This window comes from Notothenia coriiceps, unplaced genomic scaffold, assembly GCF_000735185.1.
Source record: "Notothenia coriiceps isolate Sejong01 unplaced genomic scaffold, NC01 NC01_scaffold00022137, whole genome shotgun sequence".
Taxonomy (NCBI): Eukaryota; Metazoa; Chordata; class Actinopteri; order Perciformes; family Nototheniidae; genus Notothenia; species Notothenia coriiceps.
In genome coordinates, this window is record NW_011354838.1 from 114,907 (window position 1) to 134,155 (window position 19,249).

Here is a 19,249-nt window from a genome sequence, read left to right on the forward strand (position 1 = left end):
AGTTTTCTAATTGCATTGTGCCACATCGGAAGTGTAATTTGTTTGTTGTTGGTCAGTTTCGTTACACAGTTCAGTCTTCCCCTTTTTTCTTTTAAAACTTGTCAACTAAGATCATCTGCAGTTATAGGCAATTCCAAAGTCCCACCACAGCTGCCTCAAATCGTCACAGCCCTATAGCACGAGGCACTACACTTAAAAGGAAATGCAATTCAACCATTACGCACTGAGCTCGCACCACATGCTGTGTATAGCTTTGATGACTGGGATAACTGTCAAGGTTATTTCTTACGGACAAATGCTGATGAGTGGCTGCAGGGTGCTGAGTGTGGCGGACAGAGCGTGAATATGCACCCCGTGCAAACATGCGTACACAACGGCTTCTCTGTCTGGAGTGCAATTAGTGACTCCTACACAAGGCTTCTATTGTCGCCTATGCCTGTGTTTACTCTTGGCAAGTCCTATCCATTATAAACCGTTTCAGTTTGTGATTTTAACGGCTTCAAAATGTTGGGTTTTTGTGTCCGCTGCAATAAGTGCAGCCTACCTGACAACAGCCTAACAGGTTGGCTTATGCCTTTCGGTGTGTCCCTTTTAGAGCCAATGACGGCTATCTGCCTTTTATATAATCATCAACAGTGCATAAGCAAGGGAACAGACACTCTTGTTCTCCATATTATCAGCAGCAGCACTAGCGGCTTCATCATCATCCTCATCGTCGTCATCATCATCCCCCTCCAGCCTCGGGCTTTTTGGTTAAGCGTCTCTGCAGCCTGCAGCATCTTCACAGAGCATCTCACCGCGGACTACCCTCCGGTCTGCATTAAGTGACGTGACTTTGGGCCAATCCTGTGGGCGCTCGGGTTGTCGACGCCACTGAGAGAAAGGGGCGGTGTCCAATGATGATGGTCGGCAGGGTGGAGGGCGTCGGTGTGGTGTACTTCACCACCCCTCCTATGGGTTTACACAGAGTTAGTGCAAGATATTCTGCTCCGCGAGTGAGAGTGCAAGGATAAACGGCACATACACGCTGCACATCGGTGCCACACTGAACAGCATTTATATCTAGGTTGGCATTTCCAAGTGGGATCCATTCTGAGATATCGCTTTTTCTTCATGATCTCTTTTTAACCTTGTGGTTTTCTCGGCTGATTATTGATGGTGCTTCATGAACTTGAAACATGACGGGACAGCAGTGTCTCCTCCTGTGTTCACCTCTTCGGCACCTTCACCTTAACAGGTAGCCCGGGGGGGAAAAACGCCGGGTTTTTTCGGTACGTTTACGGCAGATGAGCACTATTTTTTTTAGGACCGGTTCAAATGGAAGACAGCACCAAACAGTGATCACCTGGCTGTGACTGCTGGAGAGCGGCGCTGATCACCGCAATCACTGCAGGGCGCACAATTAGATCCTGTCCATTCCTGAAGTTAAATGGGGGAAACGGAACTGCGACATTTGCAGCATCTATTTTATTCCAGTTTTTGCGACCAGCTGATTTTACCCAACATTTTTTCTTGAGTCTGATTACTCCAGCGGGTCGAATATTTTGTTCTTCTTATTCCTGGATCCAAAGCTTGATCTGACTGAGAAGGATATCTTTGCTCGAATAATCTCACAGGTACACCGGAGGAGAAGACTATGAGCTGACACACTCCAGCTTTTCTCCTGCGCTGTAACGGATTTGGGTATGTACGATTAGAATAGGTCTCAGTTGCCCACTAAGAATTCAAAATCTGTCTGAGCTCATTTTCTAGGCTTCATTCATGCGCATTCATTCGTTTATAAGCCCGCACAAAGCTAAAGCTCTTTAATTTCAGCAATGTAGTTTAATATTAATAAGAGTGTGTCATGTTAGTGAAGTTTGTGGCAATGGGGGTTTGAGTCGCTGAAAGAATTATTGGTGACTTTAAAATGTGGAGGATTTTAGAAAGGGAGCAAACATGGTGGGTTAAGTGTTGCTTTAGATTTTTTACTGTGAATTGTTGATAAAGGCCTTTGGGTATAGTTTAATAGGGACTGTAAAAAAAGAAAGAAAAGAAAGTGAACAAAACAGCTGACTTTGAGGTTGGGGGTTGTTAATTAAATTGAATTACTGTGCATGGGAAAGTTATTTTCACTAAAGAGAAACTCTTTCATGTATTCATAGGTTGTCGCTGGAAGATTCCTGCCATCACATGCAAGGAGGCACTGCCTGTAACAACATTGCATAGAAAAAAACCTTTGATTTACTAAAGACTGGAAACACATTTACGCTGTCATGGATCTAAAAGACTATTACCTGTTGGGTGCCCTGTTCGCCTGCTTATGGCTAGATCCTTCAATAGCCCAAGAGCTAATATACCCCATCAGAGAGGAGTTGCAAGAAAATGTCCTCATTGGAAACATACCAAAGGACCTAAACATTTCCCATACAAATGCTGCCACTGGAGCAAGTGCTAATCTTGTGTACCGGCTCGTCTCCAAAGCAGGAGATAACCCTCTGGTGCGTGTTCTGAGCAGCACTGGCGAGATATTCACTACATCAAACCGAATCGACAGGGAGAAGTTGTGCCCTGGTCCCTCGTTTGAGGACAGCGAGTGCTCCTTTGAAATTGAAGTGGTCATCCTCCCTAATGATTATTTCAGGCTGATTAAGATCAAAATAATTGTCAAAGACACAAATGATAATGCCCCCATGTTCCCGTCCCCTGTGATCAACATCTCCATCCCAGAGAACACGCTCATTAACAGCCGATTTGCCATTCCTTCTGCCACTGACCCAGACACTGGCCCTAACAGTGTCCACAAATACGAGCTCATCAACGGGCAAAGTGCCTTTGGCTTAGACATAGTGGAAACGCCTGAGGGGGAGAAGTGGCCCCAGCTCATTGTGCAGCAGAATCTGGACAGAGAGCAGAAGGATACATATGTGATGAAGATCAAAGTGGAGGATGGTGGCAGTCCGCAGAAATCCAGCACTGCAATTCTCCAAGTTACAGTAACGGATGTCAATGATAACAGACCGGTGTTTAAAGAGGGTCAGATAGATGTGCACATACCAGAAAACTCCGCTATTGGCACATCTGTTGTGCAGCTCCAGGCGTCAGATGCAGACATAGGGGCGAATGCAGAAATACGTTATGTATTTGGGACTCAGGTGTCAGCTGCTACGAAAAGACTCTTTGCATTAAATACAACATCTGGCCTAATTACAGTGCAGAGACTTCTCGACAGAGAGGAGACGGCTATTCATAAGCTCTCTGTTTTAGCCAGTGATGGCAGCTCTAGTCCCGCAAGAGCTACTGTTACTATAAATGTGACTGATGTGAATGACAATCCACCTAATATAGACCTGAGATACATAATCAGTCCCATTAACGGCACTGTTTTCCTCTCTGAGAAGGATCCCATCAATACCAAGATAGCTCTCATCACAGTGTCAGACAAAGACACTGACATCAATGGCAAGGTCATTTGTTTCATTGAGAAAGATGTGCCCTTCCATCTAAAGGCTGTGTACGACAACCAGTATCTGTTAGAGACATCTGCTCTGCTTGACTACGAAGGCACTAAGGAGTATAACTTTAAAATCGTGGCTTCTGACTCTGGAAAACCCAGCTTGAATCAGACTGCCTTGGTAAGAGTGAGGCTGGAGGATGAGAATGACAACCCGCCTATTTTTACTCAGCCAGTTATTGAGCTAGCTGTTATGGAAAACAACAAGCGCGACCTGTTCCTCACGACTCTCAGTGCCACAGATGAGGACAGTGGGAAAAACGCAGAGATAGTTTATCAGCTGGGACCAAATGCATCCTTCTTTGATCTTGACCGAAAAACTGGGGTCCTGACTGCATCCAGGGTTTTTGATCGGGAGGATCAGGATAGGTTCCTCTTCACTATAACGGCAAGAGATAACGGGACACCCCCTTTGCAGATGCAGGCGGCTGTTATTGTAACTGTGCTGGATGAAAATGATAACAACCCAAAGTTCACACATAACCACTTTCAGTTCTTTGTGTCTGAGAATCTTCCAAAATACAGCACAGTTGGGGTGATAACTGTCACAGATTCAGATGCCGGAGAAAATGCTGCGGTTTCTCTTTCCATACTGAATGACAATGAGAACTTTATCCTGGATCCTTACTCTGGAGTGATTAAATCTAATGTGTCATTCGATAGGGAGCAACAGAGCTCCTACACTTTTGATGTCAGGGCTGTGGACAGTGGCAGGCCTCCTTGCTCCTCAGCCGCCAAGGTGACCATAAATGTAATCGATGTGAACGACAACACCCCCATTGTCATCTATCCCCCCTCCAACACATCTTTCAAGCTCGTACCTCTCTCCTCTATCCCAGGATCTGTGGTAGCAGAAGTGTTTGCTGTAGACGGTGATACAGGAATGAATGCAGAACTGAAATACACCATTGTGAGTGGAAACAACAAAGGACTTTTCAGAATTGACCCTGTCACAGGCAATATTACTCTGGAGGAAAAACCAGCTTTGACTGACATAGGCTTACACAGATTAGTGGTCAATATCAGTGACCTGGGATATCCTAAATCTCTCCATACGCTTGTGCTGGTATTTCTGTATGTCAATGACACTGTGGGCAACTCGACTCTCATCTATGATCTCATCCGACGCACCATGGAGACCCCAATTGACCGTAACATTGGTGAAAGTAGTGAAACGTATCAAAGCGGTGACTATTTAACCATAATGATAGCCTTTGTAACTGGGGCATTGGTAGTGATTATTGTCATCTTTGTCACTGTGCTTCTGCGCTGCCGCCATGCTTCCAGGTTCAAAGCTGCACAGCGGAAAAAACAGGGGGCTGAGTGGATGTCACCCAACACTGAAAACAAGCAGAACAAAAAGAAAAAGCGCAAGAAAAGGAAGTCCCCAAAAAGCTCTCTGCTCAACTTTGTCACCATTGAGGGGAACAAGCCTGACGATCCTGCTCACGAGCCAATCAACGGAACCATCAGCCTGCCCACCGAGCTGGAAGAGCAAGGGATTGGACGCTTTGAATGGAATGCCACACCCACAACAACCTTTAAACCCAGCAGCCCAGACCTGGCCCGGCACTACAAGTCCGCCTCGCCGCAATCGGCCTTCCACCTCAAGGCCGACACGCCAGTCTCAGTGAAGAAGCATCACGTGATTCAGGAGCTCCCATTGGATAACACATTTGTTGGGGGCTGTGACACCCTTTCCAAGAGGTCCTCCACGAGCTCTGACCACTTCAGTGCCTCGGAGTGCAGCTCCCAAGGAGGGTTCAAGACGAAGGCGCCCATGCACACCAGACAGCAGGTAAAAGAGCACTTTTACTGGTCTATAAGTACTGCCTATAATTGCCCTGTTCCACAGTGCTAAAGTGCCAGTCTAGATTAGACACTTGCTTACTGTGAAGCAACAGAAAATATTACAGGAGACTTACTGCTTCAGCAAGTTCCACTATTTCTCAAACTTAAAAAAGAAAAAAGTAACTTGAACAACTGCTATTTAATGGAGTTGATTATGGACTCAACAATCACATGGAGAATTCTTGGGGAATAATTATAGACTGATGTTCTGTCATTGCTATATATTTAATTCTTATTAAATGCAAAATGCACCTGGGTGAGTGATTGCCTTGCCTTATTTTGTCTATTCAGCACCCAGGTTAGATCACTGGTAAAATGTACCAACATTACATTAATTGTGACTCAATGTTCTCTGTGAAAGAAACATTTTTTTCTTGCCTATCTACTCAGATTATCATCCTAGATAAATGCTGCACACATTCTTCCAAAAAAAAAGTAAATTTTTCACCTCTCTCCTCATAAAACTGAGTGTATTCATGTTTTTTTTGTTTGTTTATTTGTTTTGATGTGTATTGTTAAATCACAAACGACTGTGTAACCTTTCAACACCTGCAGCAATAACAACAGTCAATAATTAGTCTGTTGCGGTAGTATTGTGAATGTCACAGTAGGCTTTGCTTCATCATCTAAACTCGAATTAAATGCCTCTTCTCAAAGCACACAGGCAAACTGACTGAAGCTTGTCTGGAACTTGATACACATCCAATTCAAAAAGGATTAGCCAATAATGAGCCTCAAATTTCAACGTAATCCATGCTGCTTTTTATCAAAGCCTTATTAATTGTTCTGCTAATAAAGCACCACTACACAGCACACAGATCCGGAACACACGTGGATAAACACAGGGAGCAGCAGAGCAGAGGGAGAAAGGGAGGCAGAGTGAGACAGTTGTCAGTGGGTCAGGCTTGACGGGTGGTGGTACTGAACCTTTAGGTGGCAGTGTTGAGCTGCATGGCACAGCATGGCACTACGCCAACCTGCAGTGGACTTGTAAATGCAAGGGAGGAGAAGAACGAAGTAAAACCTACGTTGGTTTCTAAGTGAAATACTCTTGCCTAATGATGCACAGGGAAGATTGATAATGGCAGTTAAAGATGAGAGTGATAAGATCTATCCGGAAGAGAGAGTGGAATTACAGGGGTGACACTGTGCGACTCTTATCGATGCATACCTCCGGGTCACTGCATCTGGGGTTGCATTTAATGTGTTTCTGTGTGAGAGGTGGCAGTCAAAAGAGGCATTCACTTTGGCGTCATTTGCCTTGGTGTGTGTGGTTGGTGATGTGTGTGAGAGACGAGACGAGGCGATGAAATGGGTGACGGTGTTAGTGGCAGTGGGGGTGAATTCCACCCGAGAGGAGGAAACATGAGATATGACACTATACTGTAAGCACAACTTCATTGATTCACTCCGTCATCCCATAATACCACACAAGATTTATTGGAATCAATCATTCTGACAAATGATTCAAAGAAGCACACAAACAGAGCCAGCGTGTTGTAAACAGCGCCATTGATAATATAAATGATTTACTGTTGCAGATACTTTTTCTCACAAGCGTTCCCCTGAAATGCTGTGTACATTGATTCATTTTATTTTATTTGTGTAGAGCATTTAATCCTTATAGAAAACAGTTGAAATGGACCTCAACGTGTACCTCAGTTTAAATCTCTTCTTTTCACAAAAAGCGGTTAAAATTGACCATCTTCATATCCCTTTATTTTTAGAACTTGAAAATGAAATATAAGCAATTCATTTTGTAATCATATCATATCATGTCATATCAAATTCATAATTAAATCAGTATTTATCTATTGGTTAAACTATAATATTTAGATCCGCAGCATCAGCACCATAAAAAGTCAAGGGGGAAGTAAGATATCGTTTCGTAATACCTTTTAAATTACTCAAATTAATATGCACTAATATACTTGACTGCACACAAGGGTACACTTTCTTATCTCCTTCCTTATTATTAGAACGAAAAGGTAATTTTCTACCTTTCAACTATTTGCTAATGTCTTTCTTTGGAGATTTGTAATGAAGACTATCTGGTTCTTGATGTTTATTATTCTACAATATCTCACTGATAAGAATCCCACTTCAGATTTGAGGTTAAATGGCAGTTATTGATTGTGGTTAAATGATTGCACTGTTGTGTCTTTCTGGATAAAGCAGAGTGATTTCACAATGCTATTGATACATCCATATTTGTAGTGTTTTGCACAATGAAACTATTTGCAATGACATGCACATGTCATCTCTGTTTCATGAGTATTGATAAGAAGACGCTCAGCCAGTCCAATTGCTTTTTGGATTCTGCCTGAGATTGAAAACAGAGAAGAGATTATCTGCAATTTGAAACAAAAAAAGAAAATGTAAAAGCCAAAAAATAGCAATGACCTTTTTGAGTGTATCTTTAAACAGACAGTGAATCCAAAAGGTAATATCATAGGATTATCATATCATATTTCCCGGAGAGTAGGAGCGCTTTGGAAAAAGATAAGAACTGCATTATTAAAAGATTTCTTATATATACAAAGATGATAAAAAAAAAGTCAATATCAATGTTATTATTCAGTTTAAAATGTGGTCTGATGCACTGCATCCAAAATGAATAGGGTGTTGAATTCTTACACCAAATAAAGCTTCAAAAATATCTATGATAGAATGATGGAGTTTATATTAATGTTGTTGCATTATGAGTAACAAACCATCATCAATCACCCATTGTTGCCTGAAATTGACACGAAATAAGCAATTACTTGAAAGAGGGTGTTCAAGAGAAACAAATGTGTAAAGCTGTAGGGAATAGCTTTTATAATTGACCTTCTCTCTTAGAACTTCAAACGCCATTTTGTTCCAATTCTTAAGAGTCACATCAATGCAACATCAGCACCAATCAATAAATAAATCAGGAAACTGAAAGGAAATTGATGAACAAGAAGGTGGGGAGAAAGGTTGACAACAACAGCAACGCCTGCACGTTTCAGCAGTGTCCTCCTCCCAGAGAATATAGAACATAGGGAATATAAATTGCAGATATCTACTACAGTGTCATAACAGACGAATGCATTCAGCTTTATAGAAACCCCTAACTCGGCCGATACCAAAAGAAGACATCTTTGCCTTTCCTTTCTTTTTCCCCCCACTTATTATTTACCCTCCAGGGACCTACATTAGTGTAAACAACACTGAGGAAAAAAGCATGAAAACACTGTCCTAGTTTCTCAAGGCAACACAAGCATCTAAGAAACCAAGTATAATCATAGCCGTTTCACCATCAGTCTGACTCTCTTCCTTCCAGTAGTCTTACGGGGAGACATATATGTGGCTCACTACATAACATGAGCCCAGCGGCTACGCATTAGCCATGTACTGCGCATCAGATCCCAAGGCCCATGTTGTGGACACATCAGCGTGGTATCACTGAGGTTGCGTGGTTTGAGAGTAGTCACTGAGATGATGTATGAAATGTGCTAAATCCAATACTATCCACATGTTAAGTCGTCACTTTATTAACCTTAAATGAATCCCATGATGTTTGTGAGTTTAAGGCTGTTAACTCTGTTGAGTTAGCAAGCATATGGACATCTACATGTACATATTATTGCTGATACACAAGATGTCTCCTCTTTCCCCTGCTTTGTTATGGTAATATACATTATATGCTTGGATGCACAATTATGGGCCTCATATAGGGCTTTCAGTAGTGTGTATTGTAACCATGTGCAAAAAGGCTTAATTGCTGTGGGTTATTAATGTTTTTATGCATGGCAGAAAAGATGCAAGCACTGAAAGAAAGTGTGTAAATACTTCTTTCTTCTGCAGCACACACCATGCTTTAGCTCTGGGGACAATATACAGCAGCTCCCTTTTGAACACATATAACGTCTGACATACAACGCACATTCAATTACTTAATCAAAATAATTTCTGGGTGCTTTTTTTCCAAAAGTTTATCCAACATTTATTTTATATAATTGTTGTGTCAACTACAATGAAAATAGAATTAGCAGGCACAGTAAGATGTTTGGTTGATATAAGGTATAAGTGCAGTGATATACATTTCCAGTGCAGAAATCCCAGTGAGGAAGAACTAGGAATCTTTTGCAGGGTAATCCTAAAGTTTCCCTGTCAGTACGTTTAATGAATGGACATTCTATGCAAACACGAGTTTGTACAGACCATTGTAATTATGGAGCCTTGGGGGAGTCGTCCTTCTTGTGCAGGTTCATTTGCCACATTAATAAGGGGATTAGTAGTACGAACGGGGGCTGATGGCAGCAGGAGAAGTTTGAGAAGATTAATGAACTATGACAATGTTGCACCTGAGGGGAAAAGTCTGTTGCAATATCTTCTGGGTTGTGCTGACACAGACTTTGGCAGTATGAAAGAGGAAGATGGAGAGTGGCTAGTGATTGTTGCCGACTGCGATCATACATCCTTCTCCTCAGCTTTCCTGTCACTTTTTCAGGACGCTGTGTTTGTGATCCTTTATACTGTACATGTCCATGATACTTTTGACTGAAGATGTTCCAGTTGATTTAACATTTTCTTGAAAATAGCAACACCAACTTGTTATATCGCACCCTTTCTGTAGATATAAACACAAAAAATGACTTAAGGATGTGAATACACTAAATCTTTGAGAAAATACTGAGTTTTCTTCAGTTGGGTCTTTTGCAATCATCAGTTTAATGATTATTCAAACTACCGATATATGCAAGGACAAACACCCATTCGCTCTTGGAGTAAAATGTATCACATCCTCAAAACAAATGTAGCTATCAGGAGATCGTAAGCCAATAAGTCTGTGAGTGAATTGTCTATCAAAGCTTTAAATCATCAGTGCAGGATTTGCAGGGCTCTTTACTGCAGAGAACATTATATTTCTTTAAAAAACTTGTCATGTCTTCTCTGCCTAGGTGGGTAAAAGGAAATGAAATGGATTGCGGGCTATACTAAAGTAGTGGGTGTGAGTGCTACCTGAGTAGATTATTGCCCCGAGGGGGATCCAGTTTTGTCTGCACAAAACAACAAAATAAATCAAAGCTCCCTGTTGGAACATTGGCTGAACTGTGGAGATCATTTATATGTTTTTATTTTCTTCTGTTGAGAAAAATGAAGTGCTTCTGATTTTTTATATATTTATTTATTTATTTATTTATAGCCTTTTAGTTTTTTTTGTCTATAACTGCCAGGGATAGTAGTGCCAAAACACAGATGATGGCAAATTACCAGGAATTGCATTTGATTTTTCGTGAACATCTATCAAATTTCATTTCTGTCTAAGCCATTTTCATACATGTACAATTTTACAAACATTTGTTTTATTATTTTAAACGTGTCAAAAAAACCAATTTTGATGATGACAAACCCTGTCATTTATCAAAAGGTCTTACGTGTGTGTGTGCGTCTGTGATTTTTCTTTCTTTCTTGGTTTGTTGTTTGTCCATCACATTTGGCTGGCAACCCATTTATCTCAAATTCCTCATCCATTTCTGCAACTTTCAAAGCAAATTGATTGATGATCAATCTTCAGGGGGTTGCTTTGTTAAATTAATGTTTTGCATGCACAAAAAACAAAGTCATTCTGGCTTTTGTGGGACTGCCATTAGTTAATTCATCTCCATTTTCTCACTAATCCACAAAACACATTTCCCATTTTTCTAAGGCAATCAATCAAGTTGACATACTAGCTTCATACTAGCTTCATATTTTTTTCTTACACTGCATGATGAGAAAAACAAACAGCAGCCTAACACACTTACAGTATCAACACCTCATCTGAATTCTCTCAAATTTACCTTAAATACAAGAGTAGACGGTGGAAGAAAATGTTTCTTGACTACTTGCTTGTCTAAAAAGAAGAAGAAAAATGATACAAAAAGATGAAGTTACGATGCTAATTCATTGTTTGAATGCCCCCACCCCCACCCAAACAACCCATCTCTCCTTTCCACTCCTCACTTGGCCCCTCCACCCACTCCTTATCTTCCCCGTCTCCAGCCCACGCCTTTCACACATGTTTTATCGGGGTCAATGCAGTTACAAGCAATGCTAAATCACCAAGGGTTTGTTCACCTTTGTGTTCTGATCATTTGTGACACATGAGGGTGCTTTGTGTACATAGCCCCACTTTCTCTCTGTTACAATCCCCTCTCCTTTTATCATGAGAGTGTAAGGGTGTGTTTGTAAAATATGGGCAAGGAGGTGCTGTGTGTCCTGACATGACAAACCCACAGGGAGACGTGTCCTTGTCATTGGTTTGTTGTGTCAAGTGACACACAGTCCGATGCTCTGTCACTAGCCTGTTCCAGTGTCTAGACTAATAGTTGTGATAATGGCATTGCCAGCCAACCCCCCTCCCCCACCCCCACCCCTTAAGCTAAAAGCCACACTTGACTTGAAATGTGACTGCCATTGACTGCTTTGCCACTGGGCCCCATAGCTCACAAAGACTCTGTAACCCTCATCAATGTAAATCTTTCTTGTATATATGAGATGTTTCATGTAAATTGAACTCCTGGTAATCTTGCCTAATGTGCTGTGTTAAACAATAATGGACTTGTTTAATCTAATTTTGTTTTATTTATTTGATCCTTTTTTTTATTTGCTGGGTATACATTTATTAAAGCTGAAATAAACTCTGCCGGGTTTTAAGTACATTGCAACGCCTATTCTGTTTTAAAAAGCTTTATTTGAACAGTGCTATTCTACCTTTATAATTTCATAATAAATGTTTCAAAGAGATCATTTCTTTCTTGTTTTTAATTTGTCCGTATGTTCTGCTTTTGTGATGTTGTGATAAGACATTATGTATAAACTGGGATATGTTTCAGTCAATCTACTACGTGTGAAGCAGTTCTAATCAGTATTTCTCCGTAAACAAGTGCCTCAGCTGATTATAATGCCAAGTTGTGTATTTTAAGAAGAAAACAGATTTTCTGCTTTGACTGAATCCAATATTTGAAATGAGGCACACAAAGTCACTGACACAGAGCCAATGTAATAAAACCCTTACAGTGGAATTGTAATTCAAGTTAATCTAAAGAGGTAGTTTTGTTTGGGGTACATCCCCTCTTGACAAGTCACATGAGCACATCGATATCTGTATGTCTCGGTGTGCAGCTTGAAGGCATGCTGAATGCTGAGTACAGCCTTGCTGACCTAAATACATGAATGTCAATGGGATCAAGTAAGCAGCTGCTCTCAAACATCTGATGCTCAAGCTTTAAAGTCTGCGCTGGTTAGCCTGTAGCATTAAATGATACTTTCAGGTTTTTCAAGTCTGTCATCAAACAAAACTGACATGCTCATATGTTCTTTTACAGATTAATGGCCACTCGTGATTGGTTGTGAAGGGATCACTTCATTGCCAAACTTCAATTTCAGCGGAAGCTTATATGAAGGCTTCAATAAAAAATGCGACTTTCCCGTTGGTATCATCCAAAGTTACAGTTTCCCTATGCTATAGCCTCTCTTTGTTTCCCATCCCCTAAATCTAAGTTGTACTAAAAGAGTTCATGTTTGTACCGTTCTGACATTGCTGTGAGCCAAGTGAGGATAATTGTCTAACATAACTTCAAAAACATAAAAGAAGAAGTAAGCTAAACAGAATAATTACCCCCACATTTCTCTTTAAGGTCAGTCCTTAAGAACTCCTTTTCTGCAAATTTTTTGCTGTGTCTCACTCGATCCAATTAGGACTTCCTTCTTATTAGTGGAGCAGCAAAGGCAGCTGTAACTGAACAGCTCCTTATTGTATCAGTTGTGCAAAAAAGGCACACTGGTGTATACAGTAATATCCAAAGTAAATATGACTAAATATCCTAACCTGCACCCTAATCTCCCATCATCATCTCCACCGTCAACATCATAACAAAAGCTAACAAACTCAATATGTATTGTTCCTTATAGTTATCTATAGAATAGTAAGGACAAATAAACACGGTTGTAACAATGTTGCTTATTTTTTCTTGCAAGAGCTGTCTTTTTTGACATCTTCATATTTTGCAATCTCCGAGTACTTTCCAGTTTCAGAAGTAAAGATGTGTCACCTCTTCACTGGTCTTTGCAGAAAAGGAGAGGGGGGTGTGGATGGAAGTGCCACGCCAACACATCTATGGGAAGTAGACCTAACTCAGCTTAATCTGTCCACTCTGTTTGAAAGCCAGAGGCAGAGCTTAGTCTTCATTTGAGTGAGGATAAATAAATAAATATAGGCTTTAAAGTTGACCTCATATATACGGTCACTTTCAAAAAGCTGTGTGCACTTACTGGCTGGTATTTGAAACCTAACTTCTGACCTAAAGTATAATCATATTGTATTTCCTTTCCAGTGAGAGGGTACAAAAGGCAATGCTAGTAATGCATCTTTAAACATTTTATCAGAATTGGTGGTCAGTGTCTCCCAATCTCATGTGGCCAGATTTCCAAATGTTGTGGAATCCATGTGGGATGGTAAGTCTTTAGATAACATGGATATTAAAAATGCTATGCTATCATTGAATTTGCTGAATTTTAATATGGCAGTTTGTTCTGCTCTTGCAGAGAATATATTTGGAGGCATACAAAGTTAGGGATGGACTCAGACTTGAACTTGTATATGCATAATTCTGCTTAGTGAAGAAGTATTAATAGCCAGTCCAGAAAGCCTTTTAGTGCACACAAATATACAGGCTTTTCATTTATAAATCTATGTGTATGCATTGCTATACATCATTGTCATCCTGAAATTGAGCGCACATGACAGTACATAACATCCACTCTAACAATGATCGTCACAGGAATGATGTCAGATGCCTTTTTAACCTTGTTTGGACAGAAACCAGATTAATTCTGTCCTTGGTCGTCCAGCAGTGTCCTCAAAGCAAGTCCTTGTTTCATTATGCATAGCCATTACGCATTGCTATGTTTAGTAAGCCAATAAAAGTGATTGATGACCCACAGGTGGACAAACATCTGACTCAATGCAGTGTTTTACGAAAGTATTCAGATCCTCAACTTGAGATAAAAAATAGTCCATTGCAACTAAAAGTCCAGCTAAATGTTAGACAAACATGACACATTATTTTATACTAAAGTATCAAAAGAGTCATTATTATTCTGGAAGAAGTAAACCCTAAGATGATTATATGGTTACACATTTGGACTATTATTACGGATGCATTGATAAGCATGTGGTTGGAGGTGAAGCTAATATTTTACATAGGTAGTTTATTTCAAGGCAACACATCACATTTTGTTATATAGGACTTTGTTAGAATTTGTAGAAGTAACTTGGGGTCAAACAAATGTAAGATATATTTATTTGAAATATAGTGAAGCATAAACTAAAGTAGCATACTATTGAAGTAAAAGTACTTTGAAACAGTTCTCAGGTAAATGAGTGAAGTACATGTACACTTGGAAGTATACCCACGTTACTGTGCGTTTTGTGGGTCCAATATGTATGCTTCAAATATTAATTTGCAATGGAATAACATTTGTTTCCCCACATAATTGTAAATGTGCACATATCACCTCTGAATATGCTTACACATGCCACATTCTCATATCTTTCCATGAATTGACAGATGCTTTTTTGAACATAAAGCGTTGGCCTGGAGCCTCAGTAAATGAGTCATCTGCCCGACGCACTTGCACTGAATAAAAATCAGGATCAGTCAGACACTTGAAGAGGGCCGAGCCTTGTATTTTTCTTTCCCTTTCTGCTGCTGTTGCATATGTTTTTATATTTCCCTCCAGTGACAGCGTGGTCTAGTCCTGCTTATATATTCCTCTAGAGTAATCTTTACTTAACCAAAACTCACTCATATGTTTTCTTGTGGCAAAGAAAATTAAGGAAGGCGAGAGTATGCCTCAGTTTTAGTCCCTACATGAGATAAGCTTTTTTTCATTTTCAATCTTAACCGCCCAGAAGGTCCCTTCAGGACAGAAGTGAGTTGTTGCAGTGATGTCGCAGGGAGGGTAGAGCCCTTCTACTGTTATGTGTGTATAACATCTTTATTGAAGGAAGGTGCAGTGGTCACACCACCGGGAGTCTGAGGCAAATGTTAGTTTTCTATTTCCTCCTTGTTTCCATAGAAAGACTGACATATGCATGCAACTGCACACACAAAAAGAAATAGCACATGGCCTAAAGGTTGCAAAAGTGAACTTTTGACCCGGAGGGATGCTGGGTCGATCCCTGGACAGGCAGGATAAATTAGACTGGGGATGAGAAACCTCTACTGGGGTGGCCTTAAGCATGGCACTTAACCCCCACTTGCTTCAGAGGGGTCACTCAGTAGATAACACTCAGTTGCACTGGGCAGCTTCTAGGTGTAGATGCATGAACTTGTGTTAGTGTGGAGCAGGATTTTGCTGTGAACCAGCATTTGTAGTCAGAGAATCCAACCTGTATGACTCATACCAAGAGAAAGATATCTTTATGCGTCTCCTCAGTCGTTCTCTTTTGACAGACGTTTGAAATGTAACAGCTACTTCTCTGCCTGTTAGGCAGATAAATGTGATAAGTAGACACAGTCCTCTTAGCAGTTGGTGGTTGGTTTTGAATGGATTCTTACAGGAAGCACATTAGACTTAGGAATAAAATCATAAATGAGATTTTATGGGAATTTTGAAGGATTTTCATTGAAGCACTTATTACATGGAAATAAAAGAGATATTTCAAAATACATCATTGTTGTCTGTATGAACATAAACAGCTTGCTGCCATAAGTAGATTCTTAAATCATATTCTAAGCTTTGGTTATAGGGAGAGGTTTGATCTCTCTGAAATGTAGCAGAAAGAAAACGATTGGTTCCCATGGTGAACTTGATGAAAAGCATTGATTAATTGGTGTTAAGACTAATTATATACTTCCTTAAATCTGTACTACATCATTAATAGATTCCCTTCATCACAACAACAAAGAGCAACAGCACTTACCATGGATGGCATTTGATTTTCTCTGGCAGAGAGTACAATGAGAGATATGAGTGAATTGGTAGACAACTAGACATATAATGCTCTTCAGGGATCTAATTAGATAAGAAGTTGTGATGTATGGCCTCTCAAAGGATGTGTGTCAACCCACTCCTGTTCAATGTATAGGCTGCAGATTTGTATTGATTGTATGCTTTGTCTTGTGCCTCAGGCATCAGCACGCTACAGTGTAAGCCGTGAGCCTTGCCTTTGTCTGGTGAGCTGAGAAGATAAGGGTTGTGATAAATCTGCCCGAGAATAAGCTGTCATAGAGGTGTCGCACCTGGGAATATTTAACGCAAACATAAAATATAGCTTGTCTGTTTTTTTTATCGTCGAGGGTATAAGAAATGGCAGGGTTTTAAAATACTCTCACCTCCTTATTTTTGCACTTTTCTATCTCTACAGCTCTGGCATGCACAGCAGCCCACAGTCCTGCTCGCCTTTGTACGGGCCATGGAGCGGAGAAAAAAAGGGAAAAAAATAGATGCTTTGCGCGGAATGGTGAACCGGCGTCTTATCGCAACTCAGTAATATGCAGAGGTGTTAAACATTTGGCTAGTTTATTTAGATTACATGATTTAGTCCAGGTTGTGCAGAGTTAGCGAGGGCTGAATCAAGTAGTGTGTTGGGGATGAACAGGGAGGAGGTGAACATTGGTTTTCCCTATCTTACGCTGCAAATAGAGACCCGGCCTGGTTTCCTCTCTCTCAGACTCCCCTCTGAAGATAACGTGCCCTGATAATGGATATATGCAGCCAGATTTATTTTCTATTTCCTGCCCCAACTGCTTTTCCAGGGAACCTCTTTTTCTTAATGTATGTGCTTAATGGCTGCTTTCAGCTTTGACATTCAGGAAAGCAGAGCTCCAGTACCAGAGCAAGAAGGGAAGCATTTGCTATGCAAAACATAGAGGAGAATGCTCTTTCAGACCTGCAACTTTTACCGTAAGATATACATGAAGGCGGGAATGCAAGCTGGAAAGGAACGTTTATCCACTCTGATGATTGGTCTGCCCCAAATCTTTGCCCACCGACTTTAATCCCATCTATTGCAGGAAACTAATATATAACACACAATTACAATTTCTCCGTTGGTGAAGTGGACCTTGTCATAAGATTATTAATGCAGTTTTGGAATTAAAATGAGTCATTCAGTTGTACATCAAAACTTGAAATTAAAGTTCAAGTCTGCGGAAGCGTTTGAGACAGTGAGTAACTCACAGACATGACTTGATGTAACACGGCAGCCTCTCATTTTCCCCTTTCCACCCCTTTCCCTCTAATCTTTAAAAAGCCATGGCTCAGTCTGTCATGTGACATGTGACCCCACTTCATGCTTGGTAGGGTGTCTCAGTGTCCCAGAAACCAGTCCGGCCTCTGTCCGGGGAACAATGAGGTTCCTTCCCCGCCACACACTGAGGGCTGTGGTTGCCCCAGGCCATACATCACATGAAATCCCTCGTGAATGGTGCACGTGTGTCTGATTGTGTGTGTTTGTGTGTATTTTATATGTGTATGTGTGTCGTCATGTGGTGATGATAGAGCTGCATTCCCTGAACACTTATTCAACACTGCTCTAAGCTGTTCACCCATAGAGATCAGTGGCTGGCTTGATCTGGTCCATATCTCCACAGTGGGAAGTTTGTGTGTTTGTGTGTGTGTATGTGAGTGTGTGTATCTGTCCACTTATTAATAGCCTAGCCTCTGGAATGATATTCATAACCAGAGCAGGACAGAGGGGATTTAAAGTAACACACTGGGCAGATTGGACTGATTCATATCTTAGAGGAGCATGTCGTTTGATCTTGTGTTTGTTTAGTGATTGGGAACACACTCTGGAGATATCTCTGTCCTATAGGCAATGAAGGACAGTATTGATTAGTAATCATTATGTGGGCTCTAATGCATCTATTATTCTGTCATGATGGTTGCTATATTTTAGTAGGAAAACATACTACATAATACATCCAGAATTGTATTTTCAAAAGCCAAACCACCAGTCCATTGTTATATATTTTACCTGTATATACATATATATATTTTTAAATGTATTTGTCTTTTATAGAATCAATATTAAATATCTTGTTGCCGTCACACTGATCTGTTTGGCTGTTATTTCAGGATAAATACGCAAATAACTGCTTGAAACAAAAGAGAACTGTTACGGTAATTAACTCGCCATACTGACAACACAGGTTTCTTATTTTACAAACGTCATGAAGGCCTATAGAATGTTGACAGCTCAGCGTGAGACCAAAAGAATAATTGAGACAGGTGTCGTTCGCACTGCAAGCAGGGGTCAGTTTGTCACCTGCCGTTGTATGCATGAACACACACGCACGCACACACGCACGCACACACGCACGCACACACACACACACACGCACACACACACACACACACTTCTATTATTAATGTGTCTTTCTTAAGTTGGTCGCCCTCCAGTTATCAGACAGGCTGTTGTTCTCTGGTTTATTCTATGCGCCAGTTATCAGCTGTATTTCTGGAGCTCAAGTGACCCTAAACTGACCTGATTTCCAACATACAGTACAGACCAGAATATCTATAGGCTGCCATTCATTGTGTCTAAACTCAGTGCCAACTTTAACAATAAGTCCTTTCTAAAAGAAAAACGTCAAAATACAAGTATTTCCAATGCAGCATATTTTCCTTTTCTTATGGGAAACAGTATATCACATAAAAGGTTGTCACATGGAGATGGTACGTGTAAAACGTTGCTGTCCATGTGTGACATTTTTGATTTGGGAATAGTAAGTATTTTATGTCTTGTGTGCTGAGATGGGATGGTCGAGCTGTCCACCACTTTGGTCCAGAGTATTAGACATTAGTCTACTATAAAATTGCATACCGACTTTTAAACTCCCCAGCGGATGAATCCTTCGTACTTTGGTCCCAGGGCTTTTCTAA

The 19,249-nt window shown here is 40.7% G+C and overlaps 1 protein-coding gene across 1 annotated transcript; it reads left to right on the forward strand.

The window, feature by feature from the left end:
* Positions 1-963: 963 nt before the first annotated feature.
* pcdh9 (protocadherin 9) lies at positions 964-12,713 on the forward strand. The gene is made up of 3 exons (XM_010780716.1): positions 964-1,683; positions 2,145-5,291; positions 12,682-12,713. The coding sequence occupies exons 2-3, from the start codon at positions 2,256-2,258 to the stop codon at positions 12,697-12,699; spliced, it is 3,054 nt and encodes a 1,017-aa protein (XP_010779018.1). The 5' UTR covers positions 964-1,683; positions 2,145-2,255; the 3' UTR covers positions 12,700-12,713.
* The last annotated feature ends 6,536 nt before the right edge of the window (positions 12,714-19,249 follow it).

Excerpts from the sequence above, each read along its gene's own strand:
- pcdh9 (XM_010780716.1), top strand. The coding sequence starts at position 2,256 with ATGGATCTAAAAGACTATTACCTGTTGGGTGCCCTGTTCGCCTGCTTA.